The sequence below is a fragment of the Papaver somniferum genome, chromosome 7 (assembly GCF_003573695.1).
Source record: "Papaver somniferum cultivar HN1 chromosome 7, ASM357369v1, whole genome shotgun sequence".
NCBI classification, from domain to species: domain Eukaryota; kingdom Viridiplantae; phylum Streptophyta; class Magnoliopsida; order Ranunculales; family Papaveraceae; genus Papaver; species Papaver somniferum.
This window is the reverse complement of record NC_039364.1, coordinates 232312931-232330093: the sequence shown is the minus strand read 5'-3', so window position 1 is coordinate 232330093 and position 17163 is coordinate 232312931. Positions and strand designations below refer to the sequence as shown.

At 38.2% G+C, this 17163-nt stretch overlaps 1 protein-coding gene and 1 long non-coding RNA gene across 2 annotated transcripts; both read right to left on the bottom strand.

Annotated features, from left to right (window-relative positions):
• Positions 1–1602: 1602 nt before the first annotated feature.
• LOC113293482 lies at positions 1603–2455 on the bottom strand. Its single transcript, XR_003332327.1, has 2 exons — positions 1998–2455; positions 1603–1888 (listed from the first exon to the last, which is right to left on the bottom strand). It is a non-coding gene; the product is annotated as an uncharacterized LOC113293482 (long non-coding RNA).
• Positions 2456–7534: 5079 nt separating this feature from the next.
• Positions 7535–8428, bottom strand: LOC113296107. The gene has a single exon (XM_026544445.1). The coding sequence runs from the start codon at positions 8426–8428 to the stop codon at positions 7535–7537; it is 894 nt and encodes a 297-aa protein (XP_026400230.1).
• Between the last annotated feature and the right edge of the window lie 8735 nt (positions 8429–17163).

Sequence of the window (17163 nt, the reverse complement as noted above, 5' to 3'; positions counted from 1 at the left end):
CAAATGGAATGCACATTTCTAGGCTTGTGTAACCATACCCAAACTTGTATATTTGTTGGTTCAACAATAGTCAACCAAATGGTTAACCATATGATCACTTTCATATCAACCATATTCTTCTTCACCATAACTAGTTCAAGTGACTCAAACGAACTAGTTAGAGAGTTGTTCAATTGCAAGGAAATATTATGTAACTACACAAGACACAATTGAAGCAAAAAAGATTTGATTCACTCGAATCGGTTCATGAACTATATAGGCACGGTTTGAAATTTGCATTCTTTAGTTTATATAAGAATAAGTTCACAAACATCGTTTTTAGATATAATCTACTCAAGTTCGCGGACTGGGTTCGCGGACTTAAGTTCCCGGACAGAGTTCACAAACTCCAGCAAAATTTCTCGGGTCGATAACTTCCGTCAGTTCGCGGACTTGGCTCACGCCAACATTCCGGTTCTCTTGATCAACAAAGTTCACAAACTTCGGTTCAAGGAATAAGGACTTATACATATATGTGTTTTCACAACAATGCTTATATCCTCCAATGGTTATATAATCTAAACTCTCATTTCAATCATTGAAACATTCTTAGAGGACGTTGATATTCTATAGTTGTTATTCACAAACTATTTTTCGTCAAAGTAAGCAATTTTTAATGTGATTGAAACTTGTCATGACTTTCGTCATTAGGTAAAGATGAACTTGGCTAAAGCGAAAGCTTACCAACACATATTTCGAGAAATAGACAGGCGAAATAAACTCGGCTCGAAATAGCAAATGTGTATAATCTAAGTCTATATAGCAAAACGACTTTTGTTTCAAGATAGGAGATGAATAGACTTTTGAGTGATAGATAAGTTCAAGTCTCCACATACCTTTTAGTCGATGAAGATCCACCGGTTCCTTGAGCAGTCCTTCGTCTTGTATGATGATTGCCATGGATTTCTTGATCTCAACTACACTTTTTATCCTAGTCCGAGACCTTAGCTATAATAGACTAAAAATCAAGACTTATAGTTTTGATCACTAACATTGACAAACATGCTTGAGATAGCAACGCATGCGAGTTCGACCGAGCAATGCTCTAACACTTGCAGTTATAACACTCGACTCGGCTCAAATTGACTGAGTTGACTAGGCTTTCAAATGTGCAATATATTCATGATTGTTTCAAATCACCGAGCCTATATTAGCTATTGTTTCGGTACTTTGTTATGAGTTGGAAACTGTCTGTAGCTTCCAACCATGGCCATAATCGGTGCATTGTTTCTAATCACCAAGCATTTATCCTCCCCTTTTTAGCAACTTTAATATGTTAAGCATAAGAGGGCCCAATATCAGGTTTGAGGTTGATCAAGTATTGCCCAAATTTAGATTTGGTGTCAATTGCAAATCTTCCTACTTTACAAGATGTTTTACAATTTCCCCTAAAACCTGTTCCGGTAGATGAAATTGAAATCAAATTGGAAGGTATAGACACCAATTAATAAATCAAAAGTAAAAATCATGATTGGAATTTATAATTCACCTAATAAAAACCCAATTAAACCCAAGTTTCGACTGGATCGATTACACTTGCAAATTTCAATAACAAAATACGGATTAACTGAATCAAATTCATTAAGAAAAGATTTGGAAAAGAATCCATTCATTCAATTTGAACTTTTGACATTAAGAGCATATTTGAAAAAACCCCTAAATTTCAGCATGTGGAACCCTAGCTTTACGATTACAAACCAGAACAAGTCAATTGATTCAATTCAAGATGATAGTCCCCGAATTGACATAAATTACAACAAACCCATGCTCTAATTTCATACAAAAAAAACCCTAAATTGGTACAAAAAATAAAAAACCTAAATTTCTCTTTGAACCTCAAATTCGATTCCTGAAGGTAATATAGCAAGAAATTTTAATCAAAGATGTATTAAATATGGTAACACACACTATCGATTGATATGATTCATTTTAATCAGTTGAATGAAAATGATGATTACCTCTAGAACAGTTCCCAAACCGAACAATAAGATGAAAGAATTCTTCTTAGATTCATACATGAACTTCAATTCTTCATTATTGTCTTCGTGATGTCTTCTATTCTTTTCATATTCTTCTTCTTAATTAAATATGTAATTTTTCATTATTCCCGATTGAGAGAGATGGACAAAAAAGAAATGAAGAAATGAAACTCGATTTTCTCATTCCATTTGTTCTAATACGAAGGGCACATCATTAATTTTACGATTTGCTATGATCATTAACCATTTATCAGCTTTAATAGATGTACGGTTAGATATGGACTAAATCGAGATGGTGAGCCTTATCGGATTTTTGGATAGAGGGTGCGCAATTATCTCCGGTAACGGGTGTACTTTTATAATTACTGATCGTACGGGGTGTATTTTATTAATTGTCCTTTCAGAAACCATAGCTTGTGAACACATTAAACATAAGATACATGATTTAGGGAAGAAGGCAAATGGGGATAAGTATTCTCGATCTATTTTCCCACAGCAGTTCATTGATTATGTACAGTACTGCGTGCGCACCTGTCACTGTATCTACCAGTTGGAAGATGGAGCTAATGCATGACTTGAGATGAAAAATCGAGTGATGTCATTGATTGCTAAGCCCATTTCCAGATGAAAATAAACTGCCGGAGCCCCTCAATTATAGGGCAATATTATAATCCTTAGCAATGTATCTAATAAACAATACCCGCATGCATATGAAACATACGGTGGGGATCTAAATGGGCCAACATTTTCTATTTCGGGACGGTGAAAAGTAGGGTGAGCAAAAGAACCCTGATTTTGGGCGTACCTAAATCTTCCTAGGCGTACAAATCACTAGTTCTAACTTGAATGACCCTATAAGGGTATCTTATGGGGTAGTTCAATTATCTATATGCCCTTAAATCCTTTAAATTACTAATCTATCCCTAATCCTAATACAAAAACGTATAATCAATAAACCTAAAATCAGTTTAATAACCCCTTCTTCTTTCTCCTCCACAGCAGCCGAACCCTTCTTCTTCTTCCTTTTTTTTCATCGTATCATCGCAGAAATTTAATCATCGATTCGTGAAAATTTAGTCGACCATTAAACTCATCTATATAATGGATCGTCGTAAGCCAGTATCTCGTTCAAATCGATCGATTGAACAACCTATTGACGAAGAAGAAGATTTAGAGAGTGAAGAACAAACTCAAAATCAACCACAAAATCAACCGGAAGAAGAGATTAAAGAAGAACCAACTCCGGAAATGAGAATAAGAAGGTTAGTTCTACAAACCCATCTCGTATTTGATGTTTTTGATTGGTTTGGTCGATTTAATTCGTCAAAATCATGTTTCTGCGGCGGTGACAGTGTATTGTTCGGCGCAAAACAAATCTTAGATGTGCGCCGAGATGTTCTTGAAACTGAACCCTGAAAGTGATATGAACGGCTCGGCGTAAATCTGAAATCCGTTTAGAGCCGAACTTAATGAGACAGAGATTTATATTTAGGATCGGCTTATTCAATGGTGTTAGTTTTGTGCCGAATATGTTTTGTGAATTTCAGAAATTTTGCATGTGCGTAGGATCGGCTTGTATGGTAGTATTAGTTTTGTACCGAATAAATGTTGTTTGAATTTCAGAATTTTTGCATATGCTTAGGATCGGATTGTATGGTTGTATTAGTTTTGCGCCGATTAATGTTGTTTGAAATTCATGAATTCTTCATGTGTAGGATCGGTTTATTTGTATGACACCATTTTGCGTCGAATAAATGTTTCAATTCATAAGTCTAGATTCGGCTTATTCGATAGTATTAGGGTTGCGCCGAATATCATTGTTAAAATTCCAGAAATTTTACAAGTGTATAGGATCGGCTTATTTATATGATATCATGTTACGCCGAATACATGTTTGAGTTCATAATCATAGGTTCGGCTTATTCGACAATATCGGTTGTGAGCCGAATATATAGGATCGACTTATAATTGTTTTGTGGTATGAGCCGATCCACTCTCTGTGTAAACTAATAAAAATTTCAAGACATGATTCGGCTCATATGTGTTATTTCGGGTAAGCCAAGACTTCTTATTTGTTGATAAGTTTTTGGCTTTTCAAATCCATATTTCATATAGTTTGTATCCCTTTGTTGTTCAAAGCATACTTCTAACTTTCATACTTGTGTCAGGCCTAATGCAGCTAATAATAGGAAGAAGATAGAGGTAACACCTTCTACTTCTAAACCTCCCGATCCTCGAGGAGGAGGTGAGAAAAGATTGGGAGCGGGAGGTAGAGGAGACATTTTAGAAGAAGAAGCTGAACAAGGAAGAGTTGGAAGACAATAAGAAGTTGATGATAATCAAGAAGAACATGAAGAAGTTCATCAAGAAACACAACCCCAAGGAAAACCCAAGAAAGGTAAGAAGGTGGAAGAACCCGAGAAAGAGAAGGACGATGATGATCGACGGATCACTGGTTTACACATTCCTGATGAAGATGACGTAATTACACCTCGATCAGATTGTTTGCCTCATGGTCTTCCGGAAGATGGAGGAAATGTGTTGATTGGTTATGCCGATTCTTGGGCGAAGAAAATTTATGAGACTCCTGATCACAACCGTGCAGTACGAGTATTGAGACACCATAGGGAAGCGGAACGGAGACTTGATGAAGAGGTTCCTGAGGTGATTGCTTACGTAAAACACAGTGCTTTATGGCCTATCATCAATTATGGACATAAGGAATATGATAGTGTGTCAGCCTCTGCCTTTACCGAGCGCTTTTGTCCAGAAACTTACACATTTCAATTACCTTTTGGAGAGATGACAATCACTCCTGATGAGGCTAGTAAGATTACAGGACTTAAAGCAAGGGGTGTAAGTGTGGATGCTGGTTTTTATGACATGAGTTGGGATGAGACATACAATTTGTACCAGGAAAGTCTTGGTTGGGTTTCACACAAAACTGAGTTGGAGTTCTGTCGATCAGTTAAAGATGTCGATATCGTTTGCATACCAGGTGGCAGAAATAAGAAGAATAATAAGATCAAGTTGACTAACTTAAAAAAGTAGTTTGAGAACACAAAGGAAAGAGTAACACAAGGTTTGTTGATAATGGATCCCGTCAAAGTGAAGCAAACCGGAACTGCCTACTTGCTTTATACTCTTGGTAGAGACATCTTTCCCGACACTACCGGAAACAAGGTAAATGCTAATTATCTCCAATTGGTAAAGAATCTTCAAACTTGTAACAAGTTTGCTTGGGGAACGGCTACGCTCGCTTACCTTCTGGACCAACTTGCCACCGCGTCTAGGTTGACAAGTACAAACATCGGAGGGAACTTCACTTTACTCCAGGTAACTTTTGGGAGTTCAGAGTATGGTTCGGCTTATAACCATAAAATCTTTTAAGCCTAACTTTTTACTTACTTGGTTCGGCTTATAATACTTGATCCACATAAGCCGAACAGTTCTCTGAGTTTGCAAACTTTATTCTTACTTTGATGTTTCCAAGTAAAACTTGTTTCTATCAATTCAATTCCTTTGATTTTTTTAATGTGGTTCTTTGGATGTAGGTGTGTATATATGACCATTTCCCAATTTTGAACTTGGCCAAAGTATTTGAGAAAGATGTCGATTATGTTGATACAGAGCCAACTGCAGCACGGTACGCGTACGAGGACTCCAAGAAAAGGAATAAAAATAAGTTGGTGGCAAGTTTGAGAGAGACGTTAGACCGTCTTGGTGGTGATGATGTCATTTTTCAACCATATGAGAAGGAAGATGAAGAAGATGAAGTTGTTGAAGATGAGGATATGTCGGTAGGTATGTATCATGGGCCATTGTGGTATCCCAGTGGTTATGTTATATACGATCCTAGGCGAGTACTACGTCAATTAGGATGCGTCCAAAAGGTTCCTTTGTTTGACGAGAAATTCAGGTTGTTACCAAAGAGTGGTAAGGGAACTAAAAGCACCACTTCATCTTGGGAACCAAAGTATGATCCTGATCCCACCGTTGAGTTTTGGAATAATTTAGACAATCACACATTAGATGCGTCCAAGTTAACACCTTTACTTGATGATCCATGTGAAGAGGATCCGGGCTATATGGATTGGTATAACCAAATTTCTCATCCCTTCATTATCAATAAGAAAAGGCAAAAGATAGTTGATAAAGGGAAGGCGAAGCCAATCAAGATCACCAACAAGTCTACTTCTGAAGATGTAGTCAATGCTTTCAAGATTATGGTAATAATGACTTCACTTTATACTATTTTCATATATTAGTTATGGTAAAAATGTCTTCAACCTCACAGTTATAAGTTGTTGACAAATGAAAAAATAGGTTGTCTCGGGTAGGGAGATGTTGAAAAAAGGAAGGCCAAACTTGGTTGCAAAACACCAATGACCGTGGAAAAATAAAAATACCTCATCAACAAGTGGGATGCAATCATCAAAAAAGGACAAGGACCCGAGGAACCCGAACAAAGGCCTACCACTAAGAGGTCTCGACAAGTTGATGAAGGTACAAGCCAAGGTGGTGCTACCAGCCAACCCGGTAATGATGCGTCGGAAGATGAAGACCAAGGTGGAAGAAGAGGTGGTCGTGCAACTAAGAAGAGGGGTCGTGTTTAAATGCCCTTTTATGTTTCCAAGTTCCTTTTAATGTTTTTCTTAAGTTTTAAGTACACTTTCATGGTGTTGCAAACACCTTTGCTTTTAGGTGCTGAACTTTGTTTTTAATGGTGCTGGGATTGGGTTGTGGACACCTTCAATTTCATGTTTTAATGAATAGCTTAACAGTTAATTAGCTACTTACTACCTGCAATTTATAAAGTTCGGCTTATCCTGAAATTTGAGTTATGCGCCGAATTTATAAAGTTCGGCTTATCCTGTAATGTTAGTTACGCGCCGAATCATTTGTCCTTCAGTTTCGGCTTTCTATATAATTTGAGTTATAAGCCGAGCCTTAAAAATCATTATTGGTGTAATCTAGTATATAGTTCGGCTTAAATCTCACCAATATGGTGAGCCGAACCTGTAAAAATTTTCAATTTTTTTAAAAAATAGCTGTTACTTATATAGGTTCGGCTTATGTTCTAAAAATTTTATAAGCCGAACTTATACTTTTTTTCACGAAAATCTAGAAACGACTCTTTTTTTTGAAAGATATCCGTTGTAAAACTATATTCTATATATACCTACATGTTTTTTGATATTCTTAACCACATATGCTCAAAAAATGGCACCCCCAACTCCTAAGTTTACTCTAGAAGAAGATTCATCTCTTTGCACTAATTATGTAGCATATTATCCAAAGAAGGGTGAAGAACGACGAGTAAATGGTCTGATGAGTATGTACTACTTGGTTAGAATCCTTTTTATTTTTTTTGCTAAGTAAAAGTTTTATTGCTAAGAAGAGCAATTACATAGTGGAGTTAAGGAAACTTGGGACATTTCCCCACCATTCCCCTGAGGTTCTAGACCTCTTGCTAAATTTGGCTGCTTGATCAGCCATAATAATATGGTTCCTTTTTAAGAAGTTAAATTGAGAAAACAAAAATTGGAAGCTAAAGTTTTACAGTCATTTATGACTGGTATATTATACCAGTACAACTGGTTGGAAGATGAGTTCAGAGACTCAATAACTAATTTAGCATCACTAATAAAACAAATCTTCTGCAAGCTTTTCTCTTTTGCCCATTGCACTGCCTCCAAAATAGACAGACTTTCTGCTTCTTCAGCATTCCTCACTGACCTTGCCTTAAGCTTGCATCCAATGAAGTAGCCTGAGATATCTATCAAAATAAGACCAATACCAGAGAATTTAGTATCCTTATCAAAAGCTGCATCACAGAAAAGAATAACACAGTCATGTGGTAAAGAGACGGTGACATAAGATAAGTTCTTTTCTTCTACAAGATCATGAGAGGGGACAGAAAGAGGAGTATCATTTTTTAAATAAATTTTTGTGTCATTGACTAGTTTAAGAGCCAATCTAGCTGTAGAGAAATGATTGAGAGCTTTCTCCTGAAAAGTGTGGAAGCATCTATCTTTCCATATGCTCCAAGCAATAGTAAAATCAACAATTGCCTTATCTTTCAAGGAATTATTCATGGTCCACTTGATGACCCAATCAGGAATACTGAGGGAGGATGCAATATCCTGTTCAATTAGATCTGCATAAGGGGTTAGCGCCCAAACTGACCTAGCAAACAAACAGTGAAGAAGTAGATGTTCAGGAGTTTCTATCTGATTAGAATTACACATGCTGCAGAGGGAGTCATGAGTATTATTATACCTAGCAAGAACAGACTTGGTAGGAATGATATTTTCATGACATTTCCATATAAACAAAGCAACTTTAGGAAGAATAGGCAGTTTCCATAGAGCCTTATAAAAAGGATTACTACCTAGATTATTTTTCATGTAATTTATCTTCCCTAAAATAACTTTGTATGCAGACTTGACAGAGAATTGGTCATTTTTTAGAAAAAGGCCAAATGAGATTATCATTCCCAGAATTCATGAAGCCTTCAGCACGGAAACAGGTAATCCTCACAACCGGGATAGTGCGTCCTTGTTTTGCCGAATTGACAGTATTAAGAAAAAAGTCACAGACTTCATAGCTGTAGTTAGGATTGTGAGTCGATATCGACTCAAAGGTGAAACAAACTCTGAGATTGAAGTTCGATCTCTAGAGGAATGGCGACGATGGAAAGGAAAGAATTTTAAATACAAAGATCACTACCACATTCTTAGAAGGTTTCTCATTACCCGTTTAGGATATTAGAAATTAATTCCAAGCCTACTATGTAGCAGGGATGTAATCCACAATTTCTATGAATTTGAAAAGTCTATTTGGAGTGATATAATAATTCTTGTGTTCATGAATCATGAAAGGTTCGACTTTCTTTAAAAATATACTATAAGCCGAACCTAGCAAAGTAATTCTGGTTTTCTAAAGTTTTTAGGTTCGGCTTGCAGTGAAATAATATTATTAGCCGGACCTGACAAAAAAACTCTGGTATTTTGTTGTTGTCAGGTTCGGCTTATAATACTCGTTATGTGATAAGCCGAACCTTCTCCTGTGTTCATGGTTCCAGTTTGCAGAAAACGACACGTTCCATAACTAAAAAGTAAATCATTCAAGTATTTCGTTTTGATGGGTACATGTAACTGCAATTCTAGTCAAAATATCATCCTCATCATACACGAAAATCAAAAGACACAAAATAAACGGATAAATCCATGAAACTTTTTTATGGAGATCCTAAACGAATCTCATCCTCTTCACTGACATCTTTCTCATCATCTTCACTGACCTCTATCTGATCCTCTTCAATGACCTTATTCTCATCATCTTCACTGACCTCTTGCTTATCATCTTCATCGTCATCACTTGAAAACGTAATTACTTATCCACTTGGAGGCTGCACATGCAAAGATTTCCAAAAATCCATTTCCGTCGCATAATTTGCACACCAATCCATCGCAAAATTATTTTCAAATCTAGGCCAAAAGGCTGCACTCATCAAGGGTGGTAATGGGCAACCGAGTCTAAGTTTGAGGCCGATAAAATGACAATTTTGAACAAATCCAAGAACAAGTCCTCTATCCTTTACACCATCATTGCAAGGTTTTGTTGGAGGCGCGTAAGTAAAGCTACTACCCGTCCATGCGAAACAATGTACGACGCAATTGAATGTCTCCGCTATTAAAAACCCACCAATGGGCATTGCCATCCAATGTTCTTCGATAATCATAAAATCCCCATGCAAACGACGTTCGAATGCAACGTACTCCACTTCCACCCCTGCATCTTTTCTTGGACCTGTTCTCATCATTGTCTTATAGAATTCTTTGTTTTTACGTAGGGTTTGTAACAATCGTTGCCGAATATAGTTCACTTCAGTTTCAGGGGGCATCGGATTACTCCCTTCCATAAAAGGACCAAGTTGTTCCGCCGTGACGTAATAACCACAATTTCCATCACCTTGCACGTCGTCCATTGCTATAATATGCTCATGAATTATTGGCGGTAGATCTTCCAAGTAGTTATCGTATATAAAATTGATATGCCTCATATACTTACCGGACTTATCTCTTTTGGGTCCTCTCATCTCACCAATTTAGTGTACGGTCCTTTTTTCCTTTATCTTAGTTTGTGAAGGATACATCTTAGCCTTCCCCTTGACATCCTCTTTACTATCCTTTGCTTGTGACGGACAATCATTATCATTCACCTCTTTTTTACTTGTTTCCGCTTTTTGAATACTCGGACGACCTCGTTTTTTTAGAACTTTGACTTCTTCCTCCTTCATTAACTTCTCAATTTCTTTCTTTGCCTTTTCAAACCTTGCATCATGGTAGTCAACGCCGGATGGATACCTTTCATTAGCCAATAGTTCCTTGTTGGCTTGTTTAGTTTGAAAATTATTCATTTTCTTATTCTTCATACCTTTCTGGTCACTCTTCTTCGGTTCCAAAATATTTTCTTGGGTGAAAGGATACATGACCGACATCATGTTGTCCCATAAGAATTTATTTTGAGGTCGGGACATATTCCTATACATCTCCGCCAATTTTTTCCCATTTTTCGTGTCCCATATCTCTAGATCATCCTCGTCGTGTTCGGTTGGGAGAGGATCGAAGCTTAATTGTTTCCAAAAATGATCAATATCCTAAAATGGTATGATACCATCCTGATGAGTGCCAAATAATGTATATATTTATCCCTTTTTGTTGGCAATTTAACTCATCTTTTATGCATTAATTCTACATTTTACCCCATATTCTGTATTTTCATTGTTTTCAAGAATAAATATTTTTATTAATTAATTTTGCATTTTTAGGTAATAAATAAAGTTCGGATGAGTCGCGGAGCGAAAAGAGCAGAAAAGTAGTGAAAAGCCGGGAGAAATTACGCAAGGAAGCCGCGAAGAATGGTGCGCACAACCTCATTTTCTACACACAAAAGCGCCTCCGTTCTCAGCCGTCAGATCAGTTCCCAGAAGCATCCGATGGTCGCTCCTTCATAGAGCATCAAAATCTGAAGTCTCTGCCAAGCACCACAGCGCTGAAATTCCAAGCCTTCAGATTAGATGGTTGTTGAATCCAACGGTCGCTCCCTTGTTGTTCATCAACGTTTGATATCTCCGCCTTACACTACAACACCTAACTCCATCTGGCGTCGTTGATTTTGTTGTATTATATAATCCAGCGGTCGCTACAAGCTTCACTTCATCTCACCGTCCGATTGATCTTTCATCTCCCTATCCCACGGCTCAGCGTCGCAGATCATCAAACTCGATACACTCGCCTCACACCCTAGCGACCGAGCACCTACACCTCAAACAAACACACCCTTCCCTTTCTCCTTCGAACCATCTCCTCCATCACCCCCTCTGCAGAACCGCCATGCCCCGTACCACCACCATGTCCGTCTCCATCACCACCACCTCACCCCAAATCACTCCACTATTTTCTCCCCAAATCACTCTACCTATACCCATCATCACTATCACGTTTTACATCAACTAATCTCCTCAATTTCTCATCTCTGCCGACTGAAACCCTAGGTGAGAAATTGAAGATATAAGTTGATGTTAGAGCAGCAATTGGAGCGGGAGATGACTCAGGAAGAGAAATAGAAGGATGGGTCGACGAGATGGAGCGAGAATTTCATCAACAGTAGGTAAATTAATTTTTCACCAAAACCTAATTTTACTGACTTTGGGAAAAATTGGGGAAAACCAAAATTATGTGTATGGGGTATAAATGGGTGTTGGGGGAAGTATTAGAGAGAGACTATTGACCTCTCTGGACTAGCCAGTAGAGAATTGGAGAAAAATTTTTATGAACTGAAAATTTCAGTACTTGTATGTTTACAGTTGCAATTTGCTTATGTGTTGTAGTTATTTGATATGCTGCAATTTATGTTTAACTTATCTCATATGATGTATGTTTGTTGCCAAAACATGGTTAGCATGAGCTAATCAGTTTCAGGCCAAGGCTCAGTGAAGCCTTGTGCACTGTCAAGTGTGATTGAGCTAGGATAGTTCTTCCCTGCTGTGTTTTGATTGTGTAATTGAGAGAGGCCAATGCTCATAGAGCCTGTGATTGGCTGTACTGTCAAAAGACAGCCAATGCTAGGGGTAGACTAGTGAGCAAGTTGGTGTTCTTTCATTTCTAGTTGTATGCTTAGGATTGAACTTAACCTAGACCATGTCACTTGATTAGGATACAAGGTGGATCATATGCCTTGGCTTACCACCACTACTCTTTCAGTCACTTTTATTTTTCAGTCCTGTATGCTTGTATTTCAGTTACTTTTCTTGCCTTTCATTTTCTTGCACTTTGTAGCTACTTTGCACTGAAGTCAGTGCACTGAACTCACTCTGCCCTTGGCTTCCAAGCCTTGGTTATTTGCTGCTTCTCTTAGCTGTTTCTTTGTTGCTTTACTTTCCAAGCCTTGGTTCTTTGCTTATCTTTCCCTGCTGTGGTTCTAGTCTGTTTTTCATTACTTAGCTTGGTTCTTTGCTGATTTGCCCTGCTTTGCTCTCTGCCATAGTACATTGTCACCATTGTTAGCCTAGGAAAACTTCTCATATGCTCCTCTCCCTGTGGACAAACCCCTACTCACCATTTTATTACAAATCTTGACCTTGTATACTTGCAAGTGTTTTGTGTGCATTTAGAATTCACACCAAGTGTTTTGTGTGCATCTTGACCTACTCACCATTTTATTACATGAGAGATGTAGTCAAAGGAGAGATCCTGAAACTACTTGATGCAGGTATCATATACCCAATTCCCGATAGCAAATGGGTTAGTCCCATTCAAGTTGTGCCTAAGAAGTCAGGCATTACTGTTGTTCAGAACGACAAGAATGAATTAGTCCCTACTCGTACAATCACAGGATGGCGAGTATGCATCGACTACAGGAAGTTGAACACAGTAACAAGGAAGGATCACTTCCCGCTCCCTTTCATTGACCAAATGCTAGAACGTGTGTCTGGACACAGTCACTACTGTTTTCTAGATGGCTTTTCCGGTTATAACCAAATTCACATTGCTCCGGAAGATCAGGAAAAAACTACGTTCACGTGTCCATTTGGGACGTTTGCTTATAGACGTATGCCCTTCGGGTTGTGTAATGCACCTGCTACTTTTCAGCGTTGCATGATGAGCATTTTTTCTGACATGATAGATAGTTTTCTCGAGATCTTTATGGATGATTTCTCTGTTTTTGGTTCCTCGTTTGACGAATGTTTGAAGCATCTTGCCCTCGTGATATCCAGATGTAAAGAAAAGAACCTTGTTCTAAATTGGGAAAAATGCCATTTTATGGTGAAGTCAGGAATAGTTCTAGGACACATCATCTCAGAGAAAGGAATTGAAGTGGATAAAGCTAAAGTTGACCTCATTCAACATCTACCACAACCTTGCTCTGTGAAGGAGATCAGATCATTTCTAGGTCATGCTGGTTTTTACCGGCGATTCATCAAAGATTTCAGCAAGTTGTACATCCTAGTCGCAGTTGATTACGTTTCTAAGTGGGTAGAAGCCATAGCAACCAGAACAAATGACCACAAGGTGGTACTTTCATTTCTAAAGGAGAACATATTTTCACGTTTTGGTACCCCTAGAGCTATCATCAGTGACGGCGGTTCACATTTTCGTAACAAGTACTTTGAGTCTTTAGTACGCAAGTATGGCATAACTCACAAGGTTGCTACTCCGTACCACCCTCAGACTAGTGGACAAGTGGAAGTGTCTAATAGGGAAATTAAGCACATTCTGGAGAAGACGGTCAACCCGTCCAGGAAAGATTGGTCGTTGAGATTGAATGATGCTTTATGGGCCTATAGAACAGCTTACAAGACACCAATTGGCATGTCCCCCTATCGTCTAGTGTATGGAAAGCCGTGCCATCTACCTGTGGAATTAGAACATCGTGCCTACTGGGCAATCAAAGAGCTGAACTTCTCTCTGGACGAAGCTGGAATTCAACGGAAACTTCAACTCAATGAGTTGGAAGAATTGAGAAATGAGGCTTATGACAGTGCCAAGCTGTACAAGCAAAAGATGAAGATATTTCATGACAAGCGTATTCTACGCAAATCCTTCACTCCTGGTCAGAAAGTCTTGCTGTATGATTCCCGATTACATCTTTTTCCAGGAAAACTGCGTTCCAGATGGAAGGGTCCGTACCTAGTACGCACAGTTTTTCCTCATGGAGCTGTAGAGCTGGAGGATGTCTCCAACAAGAACGTTTTCAAAGTCAACGGGCAGAGATTAAAGCCATTCCTTGAGCCATTTCCACCCGACATTGAAACAACCGACCTGGAGGACCCAGTCTATGTGGACTAAACTGGTCCACTCTTTCCCTAAGAAACCAAAAAAATTTTCCAAATCTTTCCCTAAAAACCAAAATTTTTCGTTTTCCCATCAAAACCAAATATTTCCCAACAAAACCAAATTTTTTCCAAAAAGTCCAATCCCATTAAAAACCAAATTTTCTTGTAGATAATGTGTTAGTTAAATTTCCTTTTGTATATATTTTGTGCTCATCCATTGTGACTCCTAATATGATGGATTTTTGCCTTGAATAACGGAGTTTTAATCGAGCTACCACCGTACAATCGGGTATTCTCTCTCCTTTTACTCTACTCAGCATGTCCCTCTTCATATATTGTTTTATAATTCTTTCCATATTTTGAAACATTGAGGACAATGTTTAGTTTAGGTTTGGGGGTATAGAGTAGATACCATGATAATATGCCATAATTGAAAACAAACTCCTTCTTCTTTTTGAAAAAATTGAAAAATTCCAAAAAAATTGAAAAATCAAAATTCAAAAAAAAAATTAAAAAATTAGAAAAATCATAAAAATGGAGCTCATTTACCTTGAAATGTTGACTCTTGTGCAAATATGTATTTTTATTAGGAGTCTTAGTCTAGATATTTAGGCACCCTGATTCTAGCACAATTCACATAGTGATAAGAATTTGCACGCGCACGATCTACCAATACATGTATGGCCTCGATCTTCAAGGTGTTGGATAGGAAGTTACGATTGCCAATCACTTTAGAATACTGAACGAAACTTGACTAGCTTGTTCTTTGGTTGGTTGGGATAGAAGGTGGAGGTTACATTAAGAAAGACAACCATCGAATTTAACTGGGTGCATCAAAAAGGGCTACCTCTTGCAAAGTGTCATGTAATCTTTTGTTTCTTTTTGTATTTGTATCAAAAGTGTTTCATTGAATCCAAAAAAAAAAAAAAAAATAAAAAAAAAAATCAAGTATTTATCAATTCCATCCTCTCTTGTTCCAAAAATAAAAAGAGAGTAGTCAATGTAAATAAGAGTCATGTAAATAGTCATCTTTTGTTGTTTCATTGTAATAAGCAAGGAGGGTGTATGCCATTGATGTACAACGCGAGCAATTGTGAAATACCTCCAACTCATTCACAATTCTCGTAAAGTCCGGACAGCTAGCTAGATTTCGACCTTGGTTCGTAGCCTGAGAAACTATCTCTTGGTGATTAGTAGTCATGACTTCAGATCTTTCTTTACACATGTGTAGATACACTTTACACTCTTATCACATGTCCTTATTTGTTATCAGTGCTAGGATTGTGCCTTCGATAGCTAGATTGACATCTCCATTTTGCTGTGAGCTTAAACTGTTTTGCACATGTCACGTTTGATGGAATCTGAGCTTATATTTTGACCTAGAACTTTGTAGGTACGTTCTAAGCAAACCTTCACGAGACTTCAACTCGTCCACTAGGGACACTTAGTGGTTTAAAAGGCTTAGTGCATACGCTAAATGCATTCGAGAGACCAGCGACAGTGGTATAGTTAGGATTTCCTTAGTTTTGTTTTACTTGAGGACAAGTAAAATTCAGGTTTGGGGGTATTTGATGAGTGCCAAATATTGTATATATTTATCCCTTTTTGTTGGCATTTTAACTCATCTTTTATGCATGAATTCTACATTTTATCCCATATTCTGTATTTTCATTGTTTTCAAGAATAAATATTTTTATTAATTAATTTTGCATTTTTAGGTAATAAATAAAGTTCGGATGAGTCGCGGAGCGAAAAGAGCAGAAAAGTAGTGAAAAGCCGGGAGAAATTACGCAAGGAAGCCGCGAAGAATGGTGCGCACAACCTCATTTTCTACACACAAAAGCGCCTCCGTTTTCAGCCGTCAGATCAGTTCCCAGAAGCATCCGATGGTCGCTCCTTCATAGAGCATCAAAATCTGAAGTCTCTGCCAAGCACCACAGCGCTGAAATTCCAAGCCTTCAGATTAGATGGTTGTTGAATCCAACGGTCGCTCCCTTGCTGTTCATCAACGTTTGATATCTCCGCCTTACACTACAACACCTAACCCCATCTAGAGCCGTTAACTTCGTTGTATAAAAAAATCCAGCGGTCGCTACAAGCTTCACTTCATCTCACCGTCCGATTGATCTTTCATCTCCCTATCCCACGGCGCAGCGTCGCAGATCATCACACTCGATACACTCGCCTCACACCCTAGCGACCGAGCACCTACACCTCAACCAAACTCACCCTTCCCTTCTCCATCGAACCATCTCCTCCATCACCCCCTCTGCAGAACCGCCATGCCCCGTACCACCACCATGTCCGTCTCCATCACCACCACCTCACCCCAAATCACTCCACTATTTTCTCCCCAAATCACTCTACCTATACCCATCATCACTATCACGTTTTACATCAACTAATCTCCTCAATTTCTCATCTCTGCCGACTGAAACCCTAGGTGAGAAATTGAAGATATAAGTTGATGTTAGAGCAGCAATTGGAGCGGGAGATGACTCAGGAAGAGAAATAGAAGGATGGGTCGACGAGATGGAGCGAGAATTTCATCAACAGTAGGTAAATTAATTTTTCACCAAAACCTAATTTTACTGACTTTGGGAAAAATTGGGGAAAACCAAAATTATGTGTATGGGGTATAAATGGGTGTTGGGGGAAGTATTAGAGAGAGACTATTGACCTCTCTGGACTAGCCAGTAGAGAATTGGAGAAAAATTTTTATGAACTGAAAATTTCAGTACTTGTATGTTTACAGTTGCAATTTGCTTATGTGTTGTAGTTATTTGATATGCTGCAATTTAT